The sequence below is a fragment of the Oncorhynchus nerka genome, linkage group LG11, assembly GCF_034236695.1.
Source record: "Oncorhynchus nerka isolate Pitt River linkage group LG11, Oner_Uvic_2.0, whole genome shotgun sequence".
NCBI lineage: Eukaryota > Metazoa > Chordata > Actinopteri > Salmoniformes > Salmonidae > Oncorhynchus > Oncorhynchus nerka.
The window spans coordinates 66,700,466-66,726,513 of record NC_088406.1 but is presented as its reverse complement, the minus strand read 5'-3'; the positions used below and the strand labels follow the sequence as shown (position 1 = coordinate 66,726,513).

The following is a 26,048-nucleotide window of genomic DNA, read 5'->3' as shown; positions in this document are numbered from 1 at the left end:
ACGAAAGCTCTTACAGCGTGTCCTACATAACCGAGCTTCACGTGCGTCGGTATTTGCTCTGAATCAAAAAACAACAGGACCGACAGACGATGTTTCTACATTCACCCAGTGGGTCAGACGCCAGGCACCATGTACTGCCATGTTGTGTTGTCATGTTGTGTTGCTACCATGCTGTGTTGTTGTCTTAGGTCTTTCTTTGTGTAGTGTTGTGGTTGCTCTCTTGTCATGTGTTTTTTTTCCTACATTTTGTCCACACAGAAGACCTTTTTGCCTTTTGGTAGGCCGTCATTGTAAATAAGAATTTGTTCTTAACAGACTTTCCTAGTTAAACAAATAAAATATGACTCCTTTGACAGGTGCTCTACTCCGAAGTTCAAAACAAAAAAAACTTGTGTCCGGATTCTTGTGAGGCTCACTGCAATCTTCCTCTGTTCTTCAGATATTCAATTAATCAAAGTAAGACCACTCCTGCTTGCTCTGACAGACTTTTCCCAAGAGCATACTTCAACATTTTCGACACCTTAGATGGGTCTCCCACATATACTGTACATCCTTACTCAACAAATGCATCCCAACAAGAAGCGATTCATTATCATTCATACACGTATCCTCCACTCCAATTTTAGACAATTCACTTTTTGTTCCAGTTTTCAATACTACTTGTCTATTTAGAACATTAGTCTTCACCAACTTCGCTTGACGCTCTGCTTGATTTCAACTCAGCATCCACTTACACCATCTTTCGTGCCCAACAAAAAACATCCCACCATTTTCTCCCACTGTTTACTTCCGTTTACACTGAAGAGAAGGATGTTATTGGTTGGCATCATAGCTCAAAGTGTGAAATGAAAAAGGTATGCTGTTCTTTGAAATACATTACTGCTTACTACATTACACATCAAATCTCCTATGATCAGTATCTTTCAAGTTGAGAGCAGATTTGTTTAGAAAGAACATTGTGTTAGCAAGAATAGAGTAGAAAATAATAAAATGGCTTTATTCCATCTACATCACCTCAGTAAGGTAAATATTAAACTGTCCTTGTGTTAGCCTAGGTTTACTGTCTCTCTAAAAACATGTATTTACTCAAGTCTGTTTCAAATGACAAGTTAATGAGGAGTATGTGGTTAAAAACATTCTTACCCCAAGGTACTAAACATAACTAAACTAAACTCAGCAAAAAAAGAAACGTCCTCTCACTGTCAATTGCGTTTATTTTCAGCAAACTTACAAATATTTACACATGTTACGAACATGACAGGATTCAACAACTGAGACATAAACTGAACCAGTTCCACAGACATGTGACTAATAGAAATGGAATAATGTGTCTCTGAACAAAGGGGGGGTCAAAATCAAAAGTAACAGTCAGTATCTGGTGTGGCCACCAGCTGCATTAAGTACTGCAGTGCATCTCCTCTTCATGGACTGCACCAGATTTGCCCGTTCTTGCTGTGAGATGTTACCCCACTCTTCCACCAAGGCACCTGCAAGTTCCCAGACATTTCTGGGGGGAATGGCCCTAGCCCTCACCCTCCGATCTAACAGGTCCCAGATGTGCTCAATGGGATTGTGTTAAGGGGTTTTTATGAATAATGACTAAATGATGTATACATTTAAATCAGAACTATAACTAAACATAATACTAATATGTTACTGTATGGATGTATGAGTCTTATTATAATCATAATACTGACTGTAATGTGTGTAGTTTTCGTCAAGAATTAGAACAAGGACTTTCTGTTCCTTGTTAGAAACGAATGGAGCTATCGTCAGACTGGTTGGAATGCTGTGTTCCTTACATGACATCCTGTCTCTACCCAGGGAGGGGAGAGACCTTGGGCTAGTAGTAGATTGTTTAACAGGTGGCAGACAATGTGGGAAGGCTTGTGAACTATATTGCCATTGTATCGGAGAGAAGGAGGAGCAGCATTCAAAACGCTATAACGAAATGTGATGTATATAAACCAATGTACATTGTATTATATTCAGTACTCTCGAGAATAAACGCTATTGATTGATTTTGAGACTGGTCTCTGTCCATTTTATGCAAATGAGTATCTTACAAATTCTTAGAAATGGGCAGAGTGTTTTAATGGAATTGGTTGATGAACATATAGGAATGAAATTCCTTTAAAAGATTGAGATCCGGGCTCTTCGCTGGCCATGGCAGAACACTGACATTCCTGTCTTGCAGGAAATCACACACAGAACGAGCAGTATGGCTGATGGCATTGTCATGCTGGAGGGTCATGTCAGGATGAGCCTGCAGGAAGGGTACCAGATGAGGGAGAAGGATGTCTTCCTTGTAACGCACAGCGTTGAGATTGCCTGCAATGACAACAAGCTCAGTCCGATGATGCTGTGACACACCGTTCCAGACCATGACGGACCCTCCACCTCCAAATCGATCTCGCTTCAGAGTACAGGCCTCAGTGTAATGCTCATTCCTTCGACGATAAACGTGAATCCGACCATCACCCCTGGTGAGACATCGTTAAAAGAGCATTTTTTTGCCAGTCCTGTCTGGTCCAGCGGGTTTGTGCCCATAGGCGACGTTGTTGCCGGTGATGTCTGATGAGAACCAGCCTTACAACAGGCCTACAAGTCCTCAGTCCAGCCTCTCTCAGCCTATTGTGGAGAGTCTGAGCACTGATGGGGGGGATTGTGCGTTCCTGGTGTAACTCAGGCAGTTGCTGTTGCCATCCTGTACCTGTCCCGCAGGTGTGATGTTTGGATGTACTGATCCTGTGCAGGTGTTGTTACACGTGGTCTGCCACTGTGAGGACGATCAGCCAGCTGTCCGTCCTGTCTCCCTGTAGCGCCGTCTTAGGCGTCTCACAGTATGGACATCGCAATTTATTGCCCTGGTCACATCTGCAATCCTCATGCCTCCTTGCAGCATGCCCAAGGCATGTTCACACAGATGAGTAGGGACACTGGGCATCTTTCTTTTGGTGTTTTTCAGAGTCAGTAGAAAGGCCTCTTTAGTGTCCCAAGTTTTCATAACTGTGACCTTAATTGCCTACCGTGTAAGCAGTTAGTGTCCTAATGACCGTTCCACAGGTGCATGTTCATTAATTGTTTATGGTTCATTTGAACAAGCATGGGAAACAGTGTTTAAACCCTTCACAATGATCTGTGAGGTTATTTGGATTTTTACAAATGATCTTTGAAAGACATGGTCCTGAAAAAGGGACATTTCTTTTTTTGAGGAGTTGATAATATGTCAGCTAAAGAATGGTTCTCAGATATTCCCAGTGTGCATCTCAAGCTACACTGCTAACATTTCTCCCCGTTGTGGACACTCCTATGTCAGGTAAGGTTACTCTGGAAAGAGAAGATATTGTAACATAGTTTGCACTTAAGTGCCTCTCCTTAGTGTGAATGGTCTGGTGCTCCTTCAAATAGTTTGCCCTAGCAAAGCGCTTCCTACATGTGGGGCAGGAGTACCGCTTGATGCTCGGCCTCCCACGTAGATAAACTGCATTTATTTTCTCATTAAAAGTCTCTTGGGATTTTTTTTTATTTGATTGGAAGTAATGAAACAGGCATTTGTAAACATCATATAACCTACACAGTACAAACACAAAATGCAACATACTTTTTTTGTTACAGCCTGAATTTAAAATAGTTCAATTCAGATTTTGTCACCGGCCTACACACAATAACCCATAATGTCAAAGTGGAATTATGTTTTTCGACATGTTTACAAATGAATGAAAAATGAAAATCAAATGTCTTGAGTCTGTATTCAACCCATTTGCTATGGAAAGCCTAAATAAGTTCAGGAGTGAAAATGTGCTTAATAAGTCACATAAGCTGCATGGACTCATCACTCTGTGTGCAATAATAGTGTTTAACATGATTTTTGAATGACTACCTCATCTCTGTACCCCAAAAATATCTAATTATCTTTAAGCACCCTCAGTCGAGCAGTGAATTTCAAACACAGATTCAAACACAAAGACCAGGGAGGTTTTCCAATGCCTCGCAAAGAAGGGAACCTTTTGGTAGATGGGGGGGGGGGAAAAAGCAGACATTAAATGCCCCTTTGAACATGAAGTTAATAATTACACTTTGGCTGGTGTAGCAATACACCCAGTCACTACAAAAATACAGACATCTTTCCTAACTCAGTTGCCAGAGAGGAAGGAAACCGCTCAGGGAGTTTAATGGCTCTGATAGGATGAATCAACAACATTGTAATTACTCCACAATAACCTAATTGACAGAGTGAAAAGAAGGAAGCCTGTACAGAATACAAATATTTCAAAACATGCATCATGTTTGCAATAAGGTACCAAAGTAAAACTGCAAAAAATGTGCCGATGAAATTAACTTTTTGTCCTGAATACAAAGCGTTATATTTGGGCCAAATCCAACAACACATCACTGAGTACCACTCTTCATATTTTCAAGCATGGTGGTGGCTGCATCATGTTATGAGTATTATTGTCATCAGCAAGGACTAAGGATACGTTTTAGGATAAACAGAAACGGAATAGAGCTACGCACAGGCAAAATCCTAGCAGAAAACCTGGTTCAGTCTGCTTTCCATCAGACACTGGGAGACAACTTCACCTTTCAGCAGGACAATAACCTAAAACACAAGGCAAAAATTATAATGGAGTTGCTTACCAAGACAAAATTGAATGTTCCTGAGTGGCCTAGATACAGTTTTGACTTAAATATGGCAAGACTTAAATGTCTATCTAGCAATGATCAACAACCAACTTGACAGAGCTTGAAGAATTTGTAAAATAATGTGCAAATATTGTACATTCCAGGTGTCATGCTCTTAGAGACATACTCAGAAAGACTCACAGCTGTAATCACTGCCTAAGGTGATTCTAACATGTATTGAGTCAGGGGTGTGAATACTGAAGTAAATTTGGCTAGTTATATATTTAATCTTTAATACATTTCTAAAAACATGTTCACTTTGTCTTTATGGGGTATTGTGTGTAGACTGAGATTTAAAAAAAATATTTAATACATTTTTAATTCAGGCTGTATTAAACTAAATGTGGAATAAGTAAAGGGGTATGAATAGTTTATGAAGGCACTGTATGCGCCTTATACCGTGTATATCAAATGTCTGGATGCAATATTCAACACTGAAATCTGTTACTCAGGGTTTGATCTAAACATCAGAAGCTATCGAGTAGAATTGTAATTTTCTATGTTATAGAATGGAATGTTTTTTCTGCTGGTGTATGCTGGGATAGCTCCTCTCTGAGAACCTCTTCTCGCAGTGCGTGCAGGCGAACAAACCGCTTTTCTCCCACGTGGACCTTCAGGTGCACATTTAGCTGGTACTGGCGTGAGAACCTCTTCTCACACTGGGGACAGCTGTAGGGTTTCTCCCCTGTGTGGACCCTCATGTGCCTCCTCAGGTCACCAGCCTGGGCGAAGCGCATGTGACACTGGGTACAGCTGAACGGTTTCACCCCTGTGTGGACCCTCTGGTGTTTCTTCACATAGTTCACCTCAGCAAAGCGCTTCCCACACGTGGGGCAGGCATATAGCTTGTCTGGGTCCGTCCTCATGCTCGGCCTCCCACATTGTGATCCAATGACAGCAGAGGAGGTAGAGGCAGGCGCCACCACCATCAGGTGGTTAGTCTTTGAGCTCCTTCCTTGACCTCTAGCCATTGTTTGGCTGTTGTTGGAATTGTGTGCTGTGTTATAGCATAAGTACCTCTTGTGGAGAACACCCATCCTGACCCGGTCTGTATTGGTGGGGTAACCATGAGGTAACTGAGGAAGGCTAGACCCAGGTCCAGGCTTTCTATGAACCCATTCACCAGTCATTAGACAAGACCCTGAAGGAGAAGACCGACTTGCTGATAGACTACCACCAGGGAGGGCTCCTGTCACTCTCTGTGAAGGCTGAAGCCCAGGGTGACCTGCTCTGTTCATCATGGATGCTGTGCTGTTTGTATCATAGGAACAGGAGGGTCTCTCTCTATCAGCCGCAGGCCCTGCTTCATCCCTGCACTGAGACTGTGAAGAGAAGGGTCTGGGCTGCAGACTGGATCCCTGACTGGAGCCTCTGTCTCTCTGATGACCACCAGGACTAAAGTTGTTCAGTCCACATGTCCACTGGTTGTGTTCTACGTGATGGTTGAGTCTTTGTTCCTCGTGGTTCCGTCTTGAATCTGAATCAGGAAGGAATAGTGACGGCTCTTGATCCACTGTCCTGATCCGGGGCCAGGGTTTGTGACCAGCCGCCTCAGAGGTCCAGTCTCTCCTACCAGCAACACCTGATATCAGCAGGTCCTCATGGACTGCAGACTGTAAACACAAATTGAACAGAAGATAATATAAAGGTTTATATAAGGAACGCTTTGCTGTACACACAGAAACATGACATTATAAAATGTTAACCAGTCAACCCTCTCTCTAACACTGTGATTAACATACTTAACAATACAGACCCCTTGGAGTTTATTATAAATAACAAATGTCCATATCTGTTGACTCAAGAATGAAGTATAATGTTTTGGTTCCACTGAGATAAGGGAAACTCAGACCCTGCAATGATACAAAAATAACCAAATCAGTCAGTACAGTTTTTATTTACTTTCAACAAAATGGTCATACAGTCATAACATGAAGTACAGTACTTTTATTGCACAAAACGATACATGACAAGTAGAATAACTTTTCTCACTATGGTAACACTTGACCTTTTCTGTAAATATGGTACCCTCGCTTTGATAAAATTACATTTTAGAATACTTTGGAAAAGGTTCAACATTACGTTACACGGATCTAATCTATTTTGTCAAGTAAATTAAGGCACTATCATTATCCCACTATAAAACACCAGTATCAACCTATAGGGACATAGTTGTCACTTCAACGGTGAAGCATTTTTACAGACACAATCACACCAACCATCACCATATCATATATTTTGCCTTATCACACTCATTCCCTCAATTCACCTCATCCAGTTCCCTGCTACATCCCAAACCAACAGAGTGAACTACAAACACACTAACTAGTAATTTATGATATGTTACAATACTCTATACATGGGCTGTGTGTATTTTCTGTTGGTGTATCCTGAGGTTGCTCCTCTCTGAGAACCTCTTCCCGCAATGCGTACAGGCGAATGGCCTCTCTCCCGTGTGGACCTTCAGGTGCCTCTTCAGCTGGTGCTGGTGGGAGAACCTCCTCTCACACTGGGGACAGCTGTAGGGTTTCTCCCCTGTGTGGACCATATGGTGCCTCTTTAGGTTGAACGAGTGTGAGAAACTGGCCTGGCACAGATGGCAGCTGAATGATTTCTCTCCCGTGTGCATCCTCTGGTGGATCTCCACCTCTATGGGGAAACTGAAGGACTTCTCACAGAACGAGCACGGGAAGCGCTTCTCTTTGGCGCTGTCACCTTTACTGATTCCGTCTCTACTACTGGCATTTGTCAATGGGCTTGTGTAGGTATTTAGTGTTGAGGCACTGGCATTGTCTGAGGTCTGGTTTAACAGGAGAGTGTGAGGAGGATGAAGGCCAGGGAGTGTCTGAGTTGTCGCAGGGTCCATGTTCCAGTTGATAGATCCTATAGAAGGCAGGCTGAAGGCTGCACCTGTTAGGGGGTTAACCTGAGGCGCCATCAGTCTCTCTGAATCACAACTATAGGAGCAGGATGGAGCATCGCTAGCCGAGTCTGTTCTCTCCCTCCACATACGGTCACCTCCCTGTCCCTGCAGAACAAATCTACGCCTCGGCCTGGTCTCAGACAGTTTGCGGTCATGGAGACTAAGATCGGATGTTGTTTTGTGTTTGACTGTCTGTTTCTGTTTGTGGTTAACAGTATTGTACCGCAGCTCAGAGTTGAGGACGCTGTCCCATCCACTGACCTCCACTATGTCGCCTATGGTCCTGGCTTGCTCAGTGATGTCGTCCCCAGGGCCTTTGGCTGCACCTGTCTGGGTCTGGGAATCCAAGTTGACCACCCAGTCTCCTCTGTTAGCCTCCAGCCAACCACCTGCAGGAAGAGGTTAGAAAATAGACTTTACAAACATGGCAGAGAACTCTAGTTTCAAGTTTATACATTATAATGTGTGTTTTTGGATGGAAACATAGGTTGTATTAATTTCATTTTATGAATGATAAAAATTCAGACACCAATTCCCAGGTGAAACACTATTCCCATTGAAGATCTATTACTTTATGTATTTCTTCCTTACCTTGCTCCCCCATCGTTAGTCCACTCAGCAGATCAATGCTCTCTGGTCCGTCCTCTATTGTCTCCTCTTTGACTAGCAGCAGATCAGGCTTCCATTCCTCCATGTCAACTGACTTTAAGAGATAGAGAGAGAGCATGTTGCATCCAGAAATCTGATATGAGCACCCTGCTATGAAGCATCTTCTGATTGGGCAATGAGTGATTGCTATGAATACTATGCAACTGTATTAGTTTATTTGATTCCTTGACAGTCTTTAATGGTTTGATAATTCAAAAGTTATGGTCCCACACAAATTTAATCAAGACCTGGGCCCGTATCTATAAAGAGTCTCAGAGTAGGATTGCTGATCTAGGATCTTTCCAAATAATTATATTCGTTATGATCTAAAAGGCAAAACTGATCCTAGATCAGCACTCCTACTCTGAGAGGCTTTGTGGATACAGATCCTGACCTAATATCATTCAGACAGTAGTTCACAGTGGGCTCACCTCAGTGAGACTGTGTGTGGTCCTGTGCTGCTCAGCTGGTTCCTCTGCGGGTTCAGGAGGAGGTGTAGTCTGGTTGTCCTCCATGACCATGTTCCCCTCAGGCTTCCACAGACCTTCCTCACACCCCTCCCCCTTCACCAGCAGCACCTCTGGACCCTCCTCCTCCTGGAAGAGACAGGTGATACAGATTACACAGACATACACTCCCTCAGGTACATACACACATGTAATAAATACACTTTCAACATGTGAGGAGCCATACTTGTGAACATGGATTATTTCCTGTAACAATTTCCGTATCAGCCTAATAAAAATCATAAAGAGCAACTGCCAATAAAAAGCAACTAATCCCATTGAAAATGGACTATGTGGCATTTAAGTCACAAACATGTACTATTGTGTCAAAATTAACTACAAAGTGAAAATAGGACAATCAGCCTAGTCAAAAACGGAGTTTGGAACCCAGTGCTTCACAACGAGTGAATGAAGTTTGGTTTTGGATTACAATTATGTCAACAAATCATCCCCAATTTTGCCAAGCACCACGTGCAAATCGCCGTTTCTGACTGAAAAGCCCTAACGTTATATGGGTTGACCATGGCTCCACACAGTTATACGGTTTACATGGCCTGTCGAAGGAACCTAGTATGCGGAAAGGCGGTTGGAGTTCGCCAGTCCCCTCTGCACCACCAGTATAGTAACGCTAGATTGGTGTGCAACGTTCGGTGGTGGTGATTATAACCAGATACTGTAATATGACCTCTGGCATAATTTCGCTAACGCCGTTATTGGTTAGCTATCTTTTGATAAAGCGAAGTAGTCTAGTTAGCGTTTTAGCATAGCTAGCTAGATAACTATTCTCATTTCAATGTAGTTAGGTGGTAGCTCATACTGCTGGTTATATAACGTTATCATTTGACAAATCGGATTTGTAAGTTAGTTAGTAGCTCATACAAGTGTATTCTGTACGTTATTTAAGGGCAAAACAAAATAATGAATGCAACTATGGTGGTCGTTAACTCATGCCTGAGTCTAATACGATTAACTTGGAGCAACAACCCGCAATGGCGTCCCTGGCCTGAATCCAATATAGAGATACAGTCAGTCTACATCTATACAGCATATCATTAGGGTTTCCACAGCCACAATCGATTATATCGTTATTAAAAAAGGTCGTTATTAATTTAAGGTGACGTTTAAAATCACATCTTAATAAGTTAAATTGTAGAAATCGGCATGGTTTATGACTTTGTGGCAACTAGTGACGACCTAGAATTAGCTTGACCATAGTTACTGCCCTGATGACAGACGGCTTCATCGACAACGGTAATGTGTGTTATATGAAAAGTTGTATAAAAATTTAAAAACACGGTTTGTTAAACTAGTAGGTGAATTACACAGTCAAGTAGTACAGTCATTTTGGTTGTGAAGTGCATTATCAAAAATATTTGTACTTTCTTTATAAAAAAATGCAATTTACCACTTGGCTTTCTATTGTATAACGCTGTCACAGGCCCTCCCAGTCAACACCACCTCATAAAATAAGGAAGTCCATTTTTTGAGGATCGCTTGCAGCAGTTGTTACAGAGATGTTCCGTTTGCTGCCAAACATGCAACATAGAGAAGACCAACAAGGGGACCCTTAACATCACGCAGACATGCCCTCGCTGTGAGCATTCCTATAAATTGAACAGGGAGGACGCTTGAATCAGGTTGGTGACATTTGACCTGGTCAAAGGTCTAAACAGATGAGTTTTGTTCCAATTCACCTTCATAACCAAGCCTGGTGGAACCAGCCTGATCGCTGCGTTGCCATTCTATTGCAGCGAGCAGTTTGGTTCCACCATGCAAGTCATAACCATAATGTGATCAGTGCTTTGTGTGTGTGTGTTACCGGCCAAACACAAACAGGGTCCATTCCCATCAACACCATACAACACCACCATACACGCAGTCTATCACAGTGCCATCCATTTTGTCACCAAAGCCCCATATACTACCCACCACTGTGACCTGTATGCTCTCGTTGGCTGGCCCTTGCTACATATTCGTCGCCTAACCCACGGGCTCCAGGTCATCTATAAGTCTTTGCTAGGTAAAGCTCCGCCTTATCTCAGCTCACTGGTCACCAAAGCAACACCCAACCATAGCACGCGCTCCAGCAGGTACAGTTGAAGTCGGAAGTTTACATACACCATAGCCAAATACATTTAAACTCAGTTTCACAATTCCTGACATTTAATCCTAGTAAAAATTCCCTGTCTTAGGTCAGTTAGAATCACCACTTTATTTTATAAATGTGAAATGTCAGAATAATAGTGATTTATTTCAGCTTTTATTTATTTCATCACATTCCCAGTGGGTCAGAAGTTTACATACACTCAATTAGTATTTGGTAGCATTTCCTTTAAATTGTTTAACTTGGGTCAAACGTTTTGAGTAGCCTTCCACAAGCTTCCTACAATAAGTTGGGTGAATTTTGGCCCATTCCTCCTGACAGAGCTGGTGTAACTGAGTCAGGTTTGTAGGCCTCCTTGCTCGCACGTGCTTTTTCAGTTCTGCCCACAAATTTTCTATGGGATTGAGGTCAGGGCTTTGTGATGGCCACTCTAATGCCTTGACTTTGTTGTCCTTAAGCCATTTTGCCACAACATTGGAAGTATGCTTGGTGTCATTGTCCATTTGGAAGACCCATTTGCGACCAAGCTTTAACTTCCTGACTGATGTCTTGATGTTGCTTCAATATATCCACATAATTTCCTGACTCATGATGCCATCTATTTTGTGAAGTGCACCAGTCCCTCATGCAGCAAAGCACCCCCACAACATGATGCTGCCACCCCCGTGATTCACGGTTGGGATGGTGTTCTTCGGTTTGCAAGCCTCCCCATCTTTCCTCCAAACATAACGATGGTCAAACAGTTCCATTTTTGTTTCATCAGACCAGAGGACATTTCTCCAACAAGTACGATCTTTGTCCCCATGTGCAGTTGCAAACCGTAGTCTGGCTTTTTTATGGTGGGTATGGAGCAGTGGCTTCTTCCTTGCTGAGCGGCCTTTCAGGTTATGTCGATTATAGGACTTGTTTTTACTGTGGATATAGATCCTTTCGTACCTGTTCCTTCCAGCATCTTCACAAGGTTATTTGCTGCTGTTCTGGGATTGATTTGCACTTTTCGCACCAAAGTACGTTCATCTGTAGGAGACAGAACGCTTCTCCTTCCTGAGCGGTATGACGACTGCGTGGTCCCAAGTATACTTGCATACTATTTGTTTGTACAGATGAACGTAGTACCTTCAGGCGTTTGGAAATTCCTCCCAAGGATGAACCAGAGTTGTGAAGGTCCACAATTTGTTTTCTGAGGTCTTGGCTGATTTCATTTGATTTTCCCATGATGTCAAGCAAAGAGGCACTGAGTTTGAAGGTAGGCCTTGAAATACATCCACAGGTACAAATGTCAATTAGCCTATCAGAAGCTTCTAAAGCCAAGACATAATTTTCTGGAATTTTCCAAGCTGTTTAAAGGCACAGTCAACTTCTGACCCACTGGAATTGTGTCTGTAAACAATTGTTGAAAAAATGACTTGTGTCATGCACAAAGTAGATTTCCTAACCGACTTGCCAAAACTATAGTTTGTTAACAAGACATTTGTGGAGTGGTTGAAAAACGAGTTTTAATGACTCCAACCTAAGTGTATGTAAACTTCCGACTTCAACTGTATATTTCACTGGCCATCCCCAAAGCCAACACCTCCTTTGGCTGCCTTTCCTTCCAGTTCTCTGAAGCCAATGACTGGAACAAATTCCAAAAATCACTGAAGTTGGAGACTTATATCCCTCTCACTAACTTTTAAGCGTCAGCTGTCAGAGCAGCTTACCGATCGCTGCAGCTGTACACAGCCCAATCAACTACCTACCTAATCCCCATATTTGTTTTTGTTTTTCTGCTCTTTTGCACATCCTCATCTGCACATATCACTCCAGTGTAAATTGATCAATTGTAATTACTTCGCCACTATTGGCCTATTTATTGCATTACCTCCTTACTTCATTTGCACACACTGTATACAGACTTTTATATTGTGTTACTGACTGTACATTTGTTTATCCCATGTGTAACTCTTTTGTCGCACTGCTTTGCTTTATCTTGGCCAGGTTACAGTTGTAAATGAGAACTTGTTCTCAACTGGCCTACCTAGTTAAATAAAGGTGAAATAAAAAATTCCAGGGTTTTTTAAGCTATGAAAAAACACATGGAATTGTGTAGTAACCCCCCCCCGCTCCACAAAAACCCACAAAAAAAAAACCAACAAGTGTTAAACAAATCAAAACCGATATTATATTTGAGATTCTTCAAAGTAGCCACCCTTTGCCTTGACAACTTTGCACACTCTTGGCATTCTCTCAACCATTCTCTCATGAGGTAGCCACCTGGAATGCTTTTCAATTAACAGGTGTGTCTTGTTCAAAGGTAATGTGTGGAATTTCAATCCTTCTTAATGAATTTGAGAATATCAGTTGTATTGTGACAAGGTAGGGGTGGTATACAGAAGATAGCGCTATTTGGTAAAAGACCTTAAGAACGTTTCTTCATATGCAGTCGCAAAACCCATCAGGCGCTATGATGAAACTGGCTCTCATGTGGACCGCCATAGGAAAGGAAGACCGATAGTTACCTCTGCTGCAGAGGATAAATTCATTAGAATTAACTGCACCTCAAATAAATGCTTCATACAGTTAAAGTAACAGACACATCTCAACACATCAACTGTTCAGAGGAGACTGTGTGAATCAGGCCATCATGAACTCTGCATGTGTAGTTCCCACCGTGAAGTATGGAGGAGATTTGATGGTGTGGGGGTGCTTTGCTGGTGAAACTGTCTGATTTATTTAGAATTCAAAGCACACTTAACCAGCATGGCTACCACAGCATTCTGCAGCGATATGCTATCCCATCTGGTTTGCGCTTAGTCCCACCATCATTTGTTTTTTAACAGGACAATGACCCAACACACCTCCAGGCTGTGTAAGGGCTATTTGAACAAGGAGGAGAGTGGATGGAGTGCTGCATCAGATGACATGGCATCCACAATCACCCGACCTCAACCCAATTGAGATGGTTTGGGATGAGTTGGATGGCAGAGTGAAGGAAAAGCAGCCAACAAGTGCTCAGCATATGTGGGAACTCCTTCCAGACTGTTGGAAAAGCATTCTCATGAAGCTGGTTGAGAGAATGCCAAGAGTGTGCAAAGCTGTCATCAAGGCTACTTTGAGGTTAAACACAAAATGGGACTTTTCATTCTATTGAACATAAAAACGTTTTAAATACACCATTAAAAATGAAATGGGCATTTGTTATCATGTAGCCTACTCAGTACAAACACTATGTAACAACAGACTTTTTAGGCTTATATGTGACATACTGTATCATGCAATATTCTAACCAGGAAAATTCAACACTGAAATCTGTTCATCTCATTATTCCAAATGCATCTGTGGACAACAATGAAAATTAATCTGTCTTTTTAACGCAGGGTTTGATCTAAACGTAATAAGCTATAAAGTAGAATGGTTTCCATTTTATAGAGTGGAATGTTTTTTCTGCTGGTGTATCCCGAGGTAGGTCCTCTCTGAGAACCTCTTCCCACAATACATATAGGCAAACGGCCTTTCTCCCGTGTGGACCTTCAGGTGCCTCTTCAGGCTGCCAATCTGGGTGAAGCACATGTGACACTGTAGGGTTTCTCCCCTGTGTGGAACCTCTGGTGGATCTCCACCTTCTGGGAGCAGCTGAAGCCTTTGTTACAGAACATGCAGAGGAACCGTTTCTCTCTACTATTGCCTGATGTGGCTCCCCCTCCAGGAGGCTGGCCTCTAGCCCTTTCGTTTGAGTTTAATACTTGATTGAAAAGGATGCTGCCTTTTGAATCGGAAGGCCCCATTGACGTGGACTCTGGGTCGTGATCCCTAAACAAGTGTAAAGGGGAGTGGGTTGCGACAATTGGATTTGTCTCTAAGCTTCCCCTGTAATCTAAGAAATCTCTTCCCTGTGAGTGTCCGTCTCCTAGGTGACTATCTGGATTCCATGTGGGAGGAACGTCGCCCTCCACTTTCACATCTACGACCAGACCCTCCCCTTTCTTATCTAGGCACCCTTCAGAGTATACACTACTACTGTACTGGTTCCAGTCCCCTCTGTGGACAGATCAGTCTTTCTCTCTAAACCCATGGGCATGTTGCCAGGGTCCATCTCTGTAGTGTAAGAACAAGACGGATCATCACCACCAGTGTCTAACACGTCACTATCACCATGGAAATTAACCATCCTCTGGCTATGGTGAAATAGCGGTATATACTCTGAGCAGGAGGACAGCCCTGGGTCTGACCTGTCATCAGATCCTGTGTGTAAAAGCCTGTGTGTTACAGTTAGTCTTGGTGTCTGTCTCTGACTTGAGGATGGCGTTCCACTGACCTCCGTGATACTGCATTGGGTCCTGAGCTGCGCTGGGGTGTTGGTGGGGTCCTCCGTGGCTACAAGGGGCGCTCCATCTGCCCCAGTCTGGATGTCTCTGCTGTGTCGTTGGTCCTCCTCTCCTTCAGACCTCTCCTGTTTGACCCCAGGACCTGCAGGCTCTGCATCTGCAGACTGACAAGACGAGGTTATTACCGGTCCATTAGTTGAGTTGTCGTAGGGTCTCTCAAGCTCCCCTAAGGCAGATAAATTAGGATGTACATGTAAGCAAGTGAATAGCTGAGGGGAGCCTTTCTGAAATAAACTGGCCACATTTGATTTACAAAAGGAACTGTAATTCAATGTTAAACTTAACACTAACCTCTATCATGATAACGTGCTGGGTTGAGGTTCCACTCCCCTCATCAACAGTGATTGGTTGGTCATCTCTCCATGTATTGTGTCCTGCTGGTTTCACAGAGATCCTGTGGCCTCCAGTGAGATGTCCTTCACCTGAGAGTGATTGAGGGTTAAAGAGGTGGTTAGGTTAACTACTGTCAATGCTCAACGGTATATTGTACATTATTTACACTGTCTAGAATTGGCCAGGAAGTAAGGTAACACTTCTCATAACTTCTTGAATACTATTTATTGATTGATGTATTATGTTCCATGCATCACATTGTTTTCATTTAGCAAATAATAAGAAATGCAGTAAATCAAGAATTGGGTTAGAATATGATAGTGTCTTTGTGCTAGATAGCTAAGTAATTAGGGGAATTATTGCATACTATCCAAAAACTGACCAAGATCCAATTTTGGATAAAACACCTGAACACATGTGCAGGGGAGCTACAGACTAACACCGGATAATGTGATTTAACCAAAACATTTAGCTATCTATTGTACTAGTAGTTACAGGTGTGGCTAAACAAACTAGTATCTGCCAATACCTATCTTCATCCTCAATTTGTGGAAACATGAGTCTCATAAAATGTCTGTCCAGTTGCAGGGGGTCTGTTTGAATTTAGAAAATGCTCTGTTTAGTAATATCATTTTTGGGGTCCATAAAATAATCCAACAATGTTCAATCCTGTCTTTTTCAAATATTCTCACTGGTCAGTTTGTTTTGAATGACCCAGCGGAGTTTGGGACCTTTCCATTGGTCCTTAAATTAATCTCCACATACCAGGGGCACCTGCCAAGTAAAATTAACTCCACCATTGATTGAGACAGATGAGTCTACCCCAAACGGTCTATCATAATGACAGACACCGGTCTCGGTTACTTAATGGACCAAACATTTGATTGAATTTGGAAAATGTAGAGTTTTTAAAATAAAACGGACCCCCTTCAACTGGACACATTTTATTACTCATTTTTCCCCAAATCGAGGACGAAGATAACCTCACCTGGTATTGGCGATTCTAATGGTCCTAAAATCTTTGGTCAAATCACATTCATTATCTGGTGTTACAATCTGTAGCTAGTGCAGATGGTGAACGGGGAGCTAGGCACTGTGCTATATACTAGGGGCGACAGGCAGCGCACCTTCGTCCTCCTTCAAAATGTACCTCTTGTTATTCCTCTGTATCGATCGAGGATCTTGACACCACTGGGACGACTGGCGAGGGCGCGCTCTCGGATTGTCCTCTCTGCGCGCTCCCGTGCCACCTTCAGTTCCAGTAGTTTCCTCCGCAATGACCTGTTTTCTTTCTGGCTTTGAGTTATTTCCAAACGAAACACTGCATAGTCATCGTCTACGAGTTTACAGATCTCTGCCACGGCTGCATTCGCTAGCACCTCCATGACGGAGGCTATTTGAGTGTGAAAAACCATACAGTTAGCCATTGTTAGCAGCTAGCTAGCGTTATCTAGATAACATCTATCAACCACTCCGTCGCCAACGCGAATTAAAGATGACCTGGGATACGTATGTGATGCGGTGCAGTTAAATATGTCATATTTTGAGTTCCAGGGTGTTAACAATCGTCTAAATCACAACAATAAAAACGTTAATGTGGACGTTATTTTTACCACTGTGAAGCAGGCAATAAGAACTAGCTAAATACTTCCAGGTCACAGATTTTTGGAATCCTTCAGAATAAGAGTATTTTCCTGTTACTTTGTAAATTAATAATTAGGGCGAAAATAACATTGTGCAGAAATGTTCATATTTTATACTAGTTATCATACAACCTGATTGTATTTTTTATGTTTTCAATCTTAAATGGGCACCAATGTTTTTTGTGTGTGTACTCCTATATTTTATTGCACCTTACATCATTTTCTGTATGCATTTAAAGGGGGATCATTTTGGCACTTTAGTTTCAAATCCACGGGAGTTTACACCCAGAGGAATTTGCTGCTCATTTTGAGGCCAATCAGCTTAAATCCATTTTTTTTTCCCGTATTGGACATATTACACAATTGTTGGTCCCGCTTTAAATGATCGGCTTCTTAAAGCCCTACATGTTAAAAAAGCATCTATAACCATATGCCATTCTTTATAAAGGGTTCAAAAATGTGGCATAACCGTGTGATAATCACCAATGTCAAATATGATATAAACATGTGCTTTATGAAGGGTGACATGTTGTGCTGAAGGAGGGCATATGCTCTAATGTGATGTCATGTTACACCTAATCTCGTTCCAGGCACTTCTGCCCTAATGTGTGGAAGGTCTGGTGGACCAACGCATCAAACTTGACCTTCATTAGTTAGGGTTAGGTTTAAAATCACATTTTAAGAAAATCTATTCTGGAAATGGGTAGGGTTTAGCCATAATTATGACTGACTGTTTAGTGATGATGACAAACTTTATACTCAGGTCACTCCTATAGAATTCTATGGTCACGCCCACTAAGGCGAACTTTGAATGGTTGATATAGTACGTGCAATAGCCTGGGGACAACGTTACACCAAGAAACACTTACCTTGACAAAAGCCCCCAGCATAAAGACATTAAGTGTCTTTCTTCTGGAACCAAGTTACATGTTCCTCAATACAGAAATCTGCACACAACAAAAACGAGCCATACAGCGCGGTGCTGGGCCCAGTCAGGTCTTTGACACATTCACCCACTCCCCCACTGAAAGATCAGTCACAAAATGTTGGCAACATTGTAACAGGTTGTAATCAAGCCCTGGTCTCCAGCATGGGAACAGAAAATGAATACATGGTGCAGTAGTCTCAGGTTGGACTACTCCAAATCTTCTTGGTTCTGACACGCACACAAACTTTGCAGGTCCATCAACCCATTTTAAATTCCTCTCACACTATACAATAACCCGTGGCTCATGAGAGAACCTTCGTAAAATCAGCAGAGTGTAAATAACCTACTTCCTGACACTTACAGTGCCTTGCGAAAGTATTCGGCCCCCTTGAACTTTGCGACCTTTTGCCACATTTCAGGCTTCAAACATAAAGATATAAAACTATTTTTTTGTGAAGAATCAACAACAAGTGGGACACAATCATGAAGTGGAACGACATTTATTGGATATTTCAAACTTTTTTAACAAATCAAAAACTGAAAAATTGGGCGTGCAAAATTATTCAGCCCCCTTAAGTTAATACTTTGTAGCGCCACCTTTTGCTGCGATTACAGCTGTAAGTCGCTTGGGGTATGTCTCTATCCGTTTTGCACATCGAGAGACTGACATTTTTTCAGACAAAGCAAAAACAGCTTTAGCATATTTTATTTTAAATAAACTGATCACATTTACATAAGTATTCAGACCCTTTACTCAGTACTTTGTTGAAGCACCTTTGGCAGCGATTACAGCCTCGAGTCTTCTTGGCTATGACACTACAAGCTTGGCACACCTGTATTTGGGGAGTTTCTCCCATTCTCTGCATATCCTCTCAAGCTCTCAGGTTGGATGGGGAGTGTTGCCGCACAGCTATTTTCAGGTTTCCAGAGATGTTCGAACGGGTTCAAATCTGTGCTCTTGCTTGGCCACTCAAGGACATTCAGAGACTTGTCCCGAAGCCACTCATGTGTTGTCTTGGCTGTGGGCTTAGGGTCATTGTCCTGTTGGAAGGTAAACCTTTTCCCAAATCTGAGGTCCTGAGAGCTCTGGAGCAGGGTTTCATCAAGGAACTCTCTGTACTTTGCTCCGTTTATTTTTCCCTTGATCCTGACTACTCTCCCAGTCCCTGAAGCTGAAAAACATCTCCACAGGATGATGCTGCCACCACCATTCTTCACCGTAGAGATGGTGCCAGGTTTCCTCCAGACACAACGCTTGGCATTCAGGCCAAAGAGTTCAATCTTGGTTTCATCAGACCAGAGAATTTTCTTACTCATGGTTTGAGAGTCCTTTAGGTGTCTTTTGGCAAAATACAAGTGGGCTGTCATGTGCTTCTTTACTGGGGCGTGTCTTCCGTCTGGCCACTCTACCATAAAAGCCTGACTGGTGGAGGGCTGCAGAGATGGTTGTCTTTCTGGAAGGTTCTCCCATCTCCACAGAGGAATTCTGGAGCTCTGTCAGAGTGACTATCAGGGTTCTTGGTCACCTCCCTGACCAAGGCCCTTCTCCACCGATTTCTCAGTTTGGCTGAACGGCCAGCTCTAGGAAGAGCCTTGGTGGTTCCATACTTCTTCCATTTAAGAATGATGGAGGCCACCTTCAATGATGTAGACATTTTTGGTACCCTTCTCCAGATCTGTGCCTTGACATAATCCTGTCTAGTAGCTCTACGGACAATTCCTTCGACCTCATGGCTTGGTTTTTGCTCTGACATGTATTGTCAACTGTGGGATCTTATATAGACAGGTGTGTGCCCTTTTCAAATCCTGAACAATCAATTGAATTTGCCACAGGTGGACTCCAAGTTGAAGAAGCATCTCAAAGATGTTCAATGGAAACAGGATAAACCTGAGCTCATAGCAAAGGGGCTGAATACTTTTGTAAATAAGGTATCTGGTTTATATTTGTAATAACTTAGCAAAAATGTATTAACCTGTTTTTGCTTTGTCATTATGGGGTATTGTGTGTAGATTGAGGAAACATTTATTTAATCCATTTTAGAATAAGGCTGTAACGTAGCAAAATGTGGGAAAAGTCTCAAGAAAGAGGTTGGGCCATCCTAGAAAAGTTTTAGTGTAATATAGTGTGTCAAATTTAGCAGATACTTTTATCCAAAGCGACTTAGTCATGCATGAATACATTTCTACATATGGGTGGTGCCAGGAATCGAACCCAATATCCTGCCGTTGCAGTGCACTAGCAAGATGCATGACAGGGTTATAAATGCTTTGTGAAGCCTCTATGATTTAAGGCATTTATTAAGCACATGTTAGTGGGTTATGTCAAATTTATAAAGCATGACATAGGGTAATAGATTTGTAGTACATTTATGTAGGCTTTATAAGCTGAAAGTCATTTAAAGCGGGGGCCAATTTTCTGTACGTGTTGTCAGAGTATTTTATTTAACCTTTTTTTGCATGGAGGACATAGAGACCTAGGTCTCCTTTTCAAATGCGCCCTGTATAATACAACAAATATACACATTTATTTATTTACAGGACCAGTCAAAAGTTTGGACACACCTTCTCATTCCAGGGTTTTTCTTTATTTTTACTACTTTCTACATTGTAGAATAGTGAAGACAAACTATGGAATCATTTAGTAACCAAAAAAAAGTGTTAAACAAATCAAAATATATTTTGTATTTGAGATTCTTCAAAGTAGCCACCCTTTGCCTTGACAGCTTTTCACACTCTTGGCATTCTCTCGACCAGCTTCATGATGTAGTCACCTGGAATGCATTTAAATTAACAGGTATGCCTTGTTAAAAGTTCATTTGTGACATTTCTTTCCTTAATGCGTTTGAGCTAATCAGTTGTGTTGTGACAAGGTAGGGGTGGTATACAGAAGATGGACTTGGTATTTTACCAAATAGGGCTATCTCAAATAAGCAAAGAGAAACAGTCTGTCATTACTTTAAAATAAAGGTCAGTCAAACCTGGAAAATTTCAAGAACTTTGAACGTTTTCAAGACCCAGTGTTACCTCTGTTGCAGAGTGTGCTGCCATCCTGTTAGAAGGTAACTCAAGGGCAGAATACAGAGGATAAGTTCATTAGTTACCAGCCTCAGAAATTCCAGCCCAAATAAATGCTTCAGAGTTCAAGTAACAGACACCTTTCAACATCAACTGTTCAGAGGAGACTGTGTGAATCAGGCCTTCATGGTCGAATTGCTGAAAATAAACCACTACTAAAGGACACCAATAAGAAGACTTGCATGGGCCAAGAAACACGAGCAATGGACATTAGACTGGTGGTCCAAATTTGAGATTATTGGCTCCTACCGCCGTGTCTGTGAACGGATGATCTCTGCATGTGTAGTTCCCACTGGAGCATGGAGGAAGTGGTGTGATTTATTTAGAATTCAAACCACCCTTAACCAGCATGGCTACCACAGCATTCTGCTACGATACGCCATCCCATCTGGTTTGTGCTTAGGAGGGACTATCATTTATTTTTCAACAGGACAATGACCCAACACACCTCCAGGCTGTGTAAGGGCTATTTGACCAAGGAGGAGAGTGGATGGAGTACTGCATCAGATGACCTGGCCTCCACAATCACCTGACCTCTAACCAATTGAGATGGTTTGGGATGAGCTGGACCGTAGAGTGAAGGAAAAGCAGCCAACAAGTGCTCAGCTTATGTGGGAAGTCCTTCAAGACTGTTGGAAAAGCATTCTAGGTGAAGCTGGTTGAAAGAATGCCAAAGCTGTCATCAAGGCAGAGGGCAGCTACTTTGATTTGTTTACCACTTTCTGGGTTACTGTGTGTGTGTGTGTGTGTGTGTGTGTGTGTGTGTGTGCCTTATATCACACAATGTCTGGATGAATTATTCTACCCAGCAATATTCAACACGGAAATCTATATATGCCTTCAGGAGAATGGCCTCTCTCCCGTGTGGATCTTCAGGTGCATCTTCAGCTGGTGCTGGCGGGAGAACCTCTTCTCACACAGCTGGCAGCAGAAGGGTTTCTCCCCTGTGTGGACCCTCTGGTGCCTCTTCAAGTCACCAGCCTGGGCAAAGCGCATTTGACACTGGGTACAGCTGAAGGGTTTCACCCCTGTGTGGACCCTCTGGTGCCTCTTCAGGTGGCCAGCCTGGGCAAAGCGCATGTGACACTGGGTACAGCTAAAGGGTTTCACCCCTGTGTGGATCCTCTGGTGGATCTCTACCTTCTGGGAGCAACTGAAGCCTTTGTTACAGAACATGCAGAGGAACCGTTTCTCTTTACTACTGCCTGATGTGGCTCCCTTTCCCTGAGTCTGGACTCTAGCCCTGTCGTTTGAGTTCAATACCTGATCGAAAAGGACGCGGCCTTGTAAATCGGAAGGCGCCATCGACGTGGACACTGGGCCACGATCCCTGAGCGCGTGTAAAGGGGAGTGGGTCGGGACATTTAGATTGGTCTTTAAACTGTAATCTAAGAAATCTCTGCCCTGTGAGAATCCATCTCCTAGGTGACAAGCTGCATTCCATGTGGGAGGAAAGTCGCCCTCCACTTTTACAGTCACTTCATCTTCGACCAGACCTTCCCCTTTCTTATCTAGGCACCCCTCAGAGTATACACTACTACTGTATCGGTTCCAGTCCCCTCTAGACGGATCAGCCTGTCTCTCTAAACCCATGGATATGTTGCCAGGATCCATCTCTGTAGGGTAAGAGAAAGATAGATAATTGCCAGTTTCTAACGCGTCACCTGAGACCCGATGGGAATGAACCAGGCTTCGGTTACCATAAAGTAAATACTCTGAGCCGGGAGCAGGAGGACAGCCCAGTCTCCCCAGTCCCAGACTCTCTGGGTCTGACCTGTCGTCAGATCCTGTGTGTAAAGGCCTGTGTGTTACAGTTAAAGTCTTGGTGTCCGTCTCTGACTTGAGGACGGCGTTCAGCGTTCCACTGACCTCCGTCATGCTGCGTCGGGAGCTGGGCTGCACTAGGGTGGTGGCGGGGTCCTCCATGGCTACAGCTGCACCCGACTGAATGTCTCTGCTGTGCCGTGGGTCCTCCTCTCCTTCAGTCCTCTCCTGCTTGACCCCAGGACCTGCAGCCGTGGCATCTGCAGACTGACACAAGAAGAGAGGAAGTTATTACCGGCACAGGAGTTGAATTGGATAACAATGGAAGGAAGTCTCACAAGCTCAACTATGGCAGAATAATATGTATGTACACGTAAGCAAGTGAGTAGCTGAGGGGAGCCTTTCTGAAATAAACAGTCCACATTTGATGTACTGTAATACTGTAATACTGTAATACTACACTAACCTCTATCACGATAACATGCTCAGTTGAGGTTCCACTCCCCTCATCAACAGTGATTGGTTGATCATCGCTCCATGTATTGTGTCCTGCTGGCTTCACAAAGCTCCTGTGGCCTCCAGTGAGATGTCCTTCACCTGAAAGAGCGATTGGGGGGGAAAGAGGTGGTTAGGTACTGTCAAGTCTCAATGCTATATATTGCACACACTATTGACAGTTTTGATACTGTCTAGAATTGGCAAGGATGGAAGGTAACACTTTGCATAACTTATTGATATACTATGTATTGATCGATTTATATTGCATGCATCATTATTTTCAATTAGTAAATAATAGTAAATGCAGTAAATCAATATGTTTAGAATATGATTGTGTTTTTGTGCAAGATGGCTAAGTAATTAGGGGAATTATTGCATACTATCCAAAAACAGACCAAGACCCATTTCTGGTTAACGCCTTTAAAGTCACACATGCGCAGAGGAGAGTAGTCTCGGCCTAATGCTAAATGTACCTCTTGCCATTCCTCTATATCGGTCGAGGATCTTGACACTTCTGGGACGACTGGCGACGACGCGCTGTTGCATTGTCCTCTCTGCGCGCTCCCGTGCCACCTTCAGTTCCAGTAGCTGTAGTTTTCTCCTCAATGTCCTGTTTTCTTTTCGGCTTTGAGTTATTTCCAAACGAAACACTGCATAGTCGTCGTCTACAAGTTTACATATATCTGCCACGGCTGCACTCGCTAACACCTCCATAATGGAGGCTATTTGAGTGTGAAAAACCATAACGTTACAGTTAGCCATTGTTAGCTAACGTTAGCAGCTAGCTATCGTTTCCTAGATAGGTCCTGACTCCAACGCGAATTATGTGATTATGTGCCTTTAAATTAGTCATATTTTGATTTCCAGTGTGTTAATAAACGACTAAAAACACTAACGTGGAAACTGTCCTTTGTCACGTCCGTTTACGTCTTATTCTTTGGTGTCATGGCGTTCACACATTTTGTTTGTGCATCCCGCCACCTACTGTGCGGTAGTGTGTTGTCGATCACCTAACATTTTGTGATACAAAAATAAAAAGGAAAACATTGCACCACCAACTAATCCTACACCTATATACCAATATTTAATTTTAAAAATCCCATTCCACTATTTTGACCCTAACTGATCCTACACTAGGCCAGCGGCCTGGGAGGACAGGAGGGATTCTCATTCAACACACCTAACTCTTCTGCTGTAAAACAGTACAACCAAGTATTTCAATGCAGCTGCCACCACAGCATCTATTCTTTTATGTTCCAATTCTGCGGTACAGTTGATAACCGTGGCAATGAATGCTAAGAAGCCAACCTCATTGAAGCACATTCATATCACTCTGTATTGGCCAAGGCCTACTACTCACCCTTGACCCATCATCCTCGACTCTCTTCCCTGCCTCAACATATGACACTTTCTGTCCTACTTTGACCCTGGCAACCTCAACCGGTCTTTCTTGCACCAGGCACTTCTGATTTACAGCAACATGGGCACCCCCACAATTGACCGCTTCTTTTCCCACCAATACTACATATTTGTTTCGCCCATGACCACCTGCACACTTCACATCTCGGTATCTCCATTCTACACACCGCTGCAACCATAAGCTTAGCATCTGAAACACCTTAGTGGGTTCCAGTGGTGCTACCCTACAGAGTGCTGTTGAGGCTACTGTAACATTCATTGCAAAACAGCATTTGAATCAGTTCTTTGGTGATATGAATATATTTAGTATAGTTTAATCTAAAAACTTTTTAAATGTTTCAATATTTACATTTTTAAGAATTTCACTGAATTTAATTAGGACATTCACAGCCCTGATGGACATTCCTGCAGTAAGCATGCCAATTGCACGCTCCCTCAAAACATGACATTATTGTGTTGTGTGACAAAACACATTTTATTGTCCCTAGCACAATGTACACTTGTGTAATTGATCACGCTTTTTAATCAGCTTCTTGATCTGCCACACCTGTCAGGTGGCTGGATTACGTTGGCAAATGAGTTGTAAACACATTTGTTCGTCAACATGTTGCGTTTAGATTTTTGTTCAGTATACAGTACCAGTCAAAAGTTTGGACACACATACTCATTCGATTTTCTACATTGTATAATAATAGTTGAGACATCAAAACTATGAAATAACACATGGAATCATGTAGTAACCAAAAAGTGTTTAACAAATCAAAATATATTATATTTTTGAGTTTCTTCAAAGTAGTCACCCTTTGCCTTGATGACAGCTTTGCACACTCTTGGCGTTCTCTCAACCAGCTTCACCTGAAATGCTTTTCCAACCGTCTTTGAAGGAGTTCCCACATATGCTGAGCACTTGTTGGCTGCTTTTCCTTAACTCTGCGCTCGAACTCATCCCAAACCATCTCAATTGGGTTGAGGTCGGGTGATTGTGGAGGCCAGTTCATCTGATGCAGCACTCCATCAATCTCCTCCTTGGTCAAATAGCCCTTACACAGCCTGGAGGTGGTGTGTCATTGTCCTGTTGGGGGGTAAAAAATTATAGTCCCACTAAGCACAAACCAGATGGGATGGCGTATCGCTGCAGAATGCTGAGGTAGCCATGC

General features: G+C 42.8%; 2 protein-coding genes across 2 annotated transcripts; both read right to left on the bottom strand.

The window, feature by feature from the left end:
- Nucleotides 1-3,501: 3,501 nt before the first annotated feature.
- Nucleotides 3,502-17,204, bottom strand: LOC115137451 (zinc finger and SCAN domain-containing protein 2-like). Its single transcript, XM_065024824.1, has 8 exons — nt 16,715-17,204; nt 15,523-15,653; nt 15,162-15,335; nt 8,689-8,853; nt 8,201-8,312; nt 7,871-7,998; nt 5,278-6,299; nt 3,502-4,603 (listed from the first exon to the last, which is right to left on the bottom strand). Exons 1-8 carry the CDS (start codon nt 16,989-16,991, stop codon nt 4,588-4,590), a joined length of 2,025 nt encoding a protein of 674 aa, XP_064880896.1. The 5' UTR covers nt 16,992-17,204; the 3' UTR covers nt 3,502-4,587.
- A 3,494-nt stretch (nt 17,205-20,698) lies between these two features.
- Nucleotides 20,699-24,426, bottom strand: LOC135574042 (zinc finger protein 316-like). The gene is made up of 3 exons (XM_065024823.1): nt 23,946-24,426; nt 23,441-23,571; nt 20,699-23,241 (listed from the first exon to the last, which is right to left on the bottom strand). The coding sequence occupies exons 1-3, from the start codon at nt 24,232-24,234 to the stop codon at nt 22,051-22,053; spliced, it is 1,611 nt and encodes a 536-aa protein (XP_064880895.1). The 5' UTR covers nt 24,235-24,426; the 3' UTR covers nt 20,699-22,050.
- Between the last annotated feature and the right edge of the window lie 1,622 nt (nt 24,427-26,048).

Coding starts and splice junctions, on each gene's coding strand:
- LOC115137451 (XM_065024824.1), bottom strand. CDS start 16,991: ATGGCTAACTGTATGGTTTTTCACACTCAAATAGCCTCCGTCATGGAG. Junction 7,999..8,200: donor ACTAACGATGGGGGAGCAAG/GTAAGGAAGAAA, acceptor CTCTTCCTGCAG/GTGGTTGGCTGGAGGCTAAC. Junction 6,300..7,870: donor CCATAGGCGACATAGTGGAG/GTCAGTGGATGG, acceptor TTGTGTTTACAG/TCTGCAGTCCATGAGGACCT.
- LOC135574042 (XM_065024823.1), bottom strand. CDS start 24,234: ATGGCTAACTGTAACGTTATGGTTTTTCACACTCAAATAGCCTCCATT. Junction 23,572..23,945: donor ATATAGAGGAATGGCAAGAG/GTACATTTAGCA, acceptor TCGCTCTTTCAG/GTGAAGGACATCTCACTGGA. Junction 23,242..23,440: donor AGCATGTTATCGTGATAGAG/GTTAGTGTAGTA, acceptor TTCTTGTGTCAG/TCTGCAGATGCCACGGCTGC.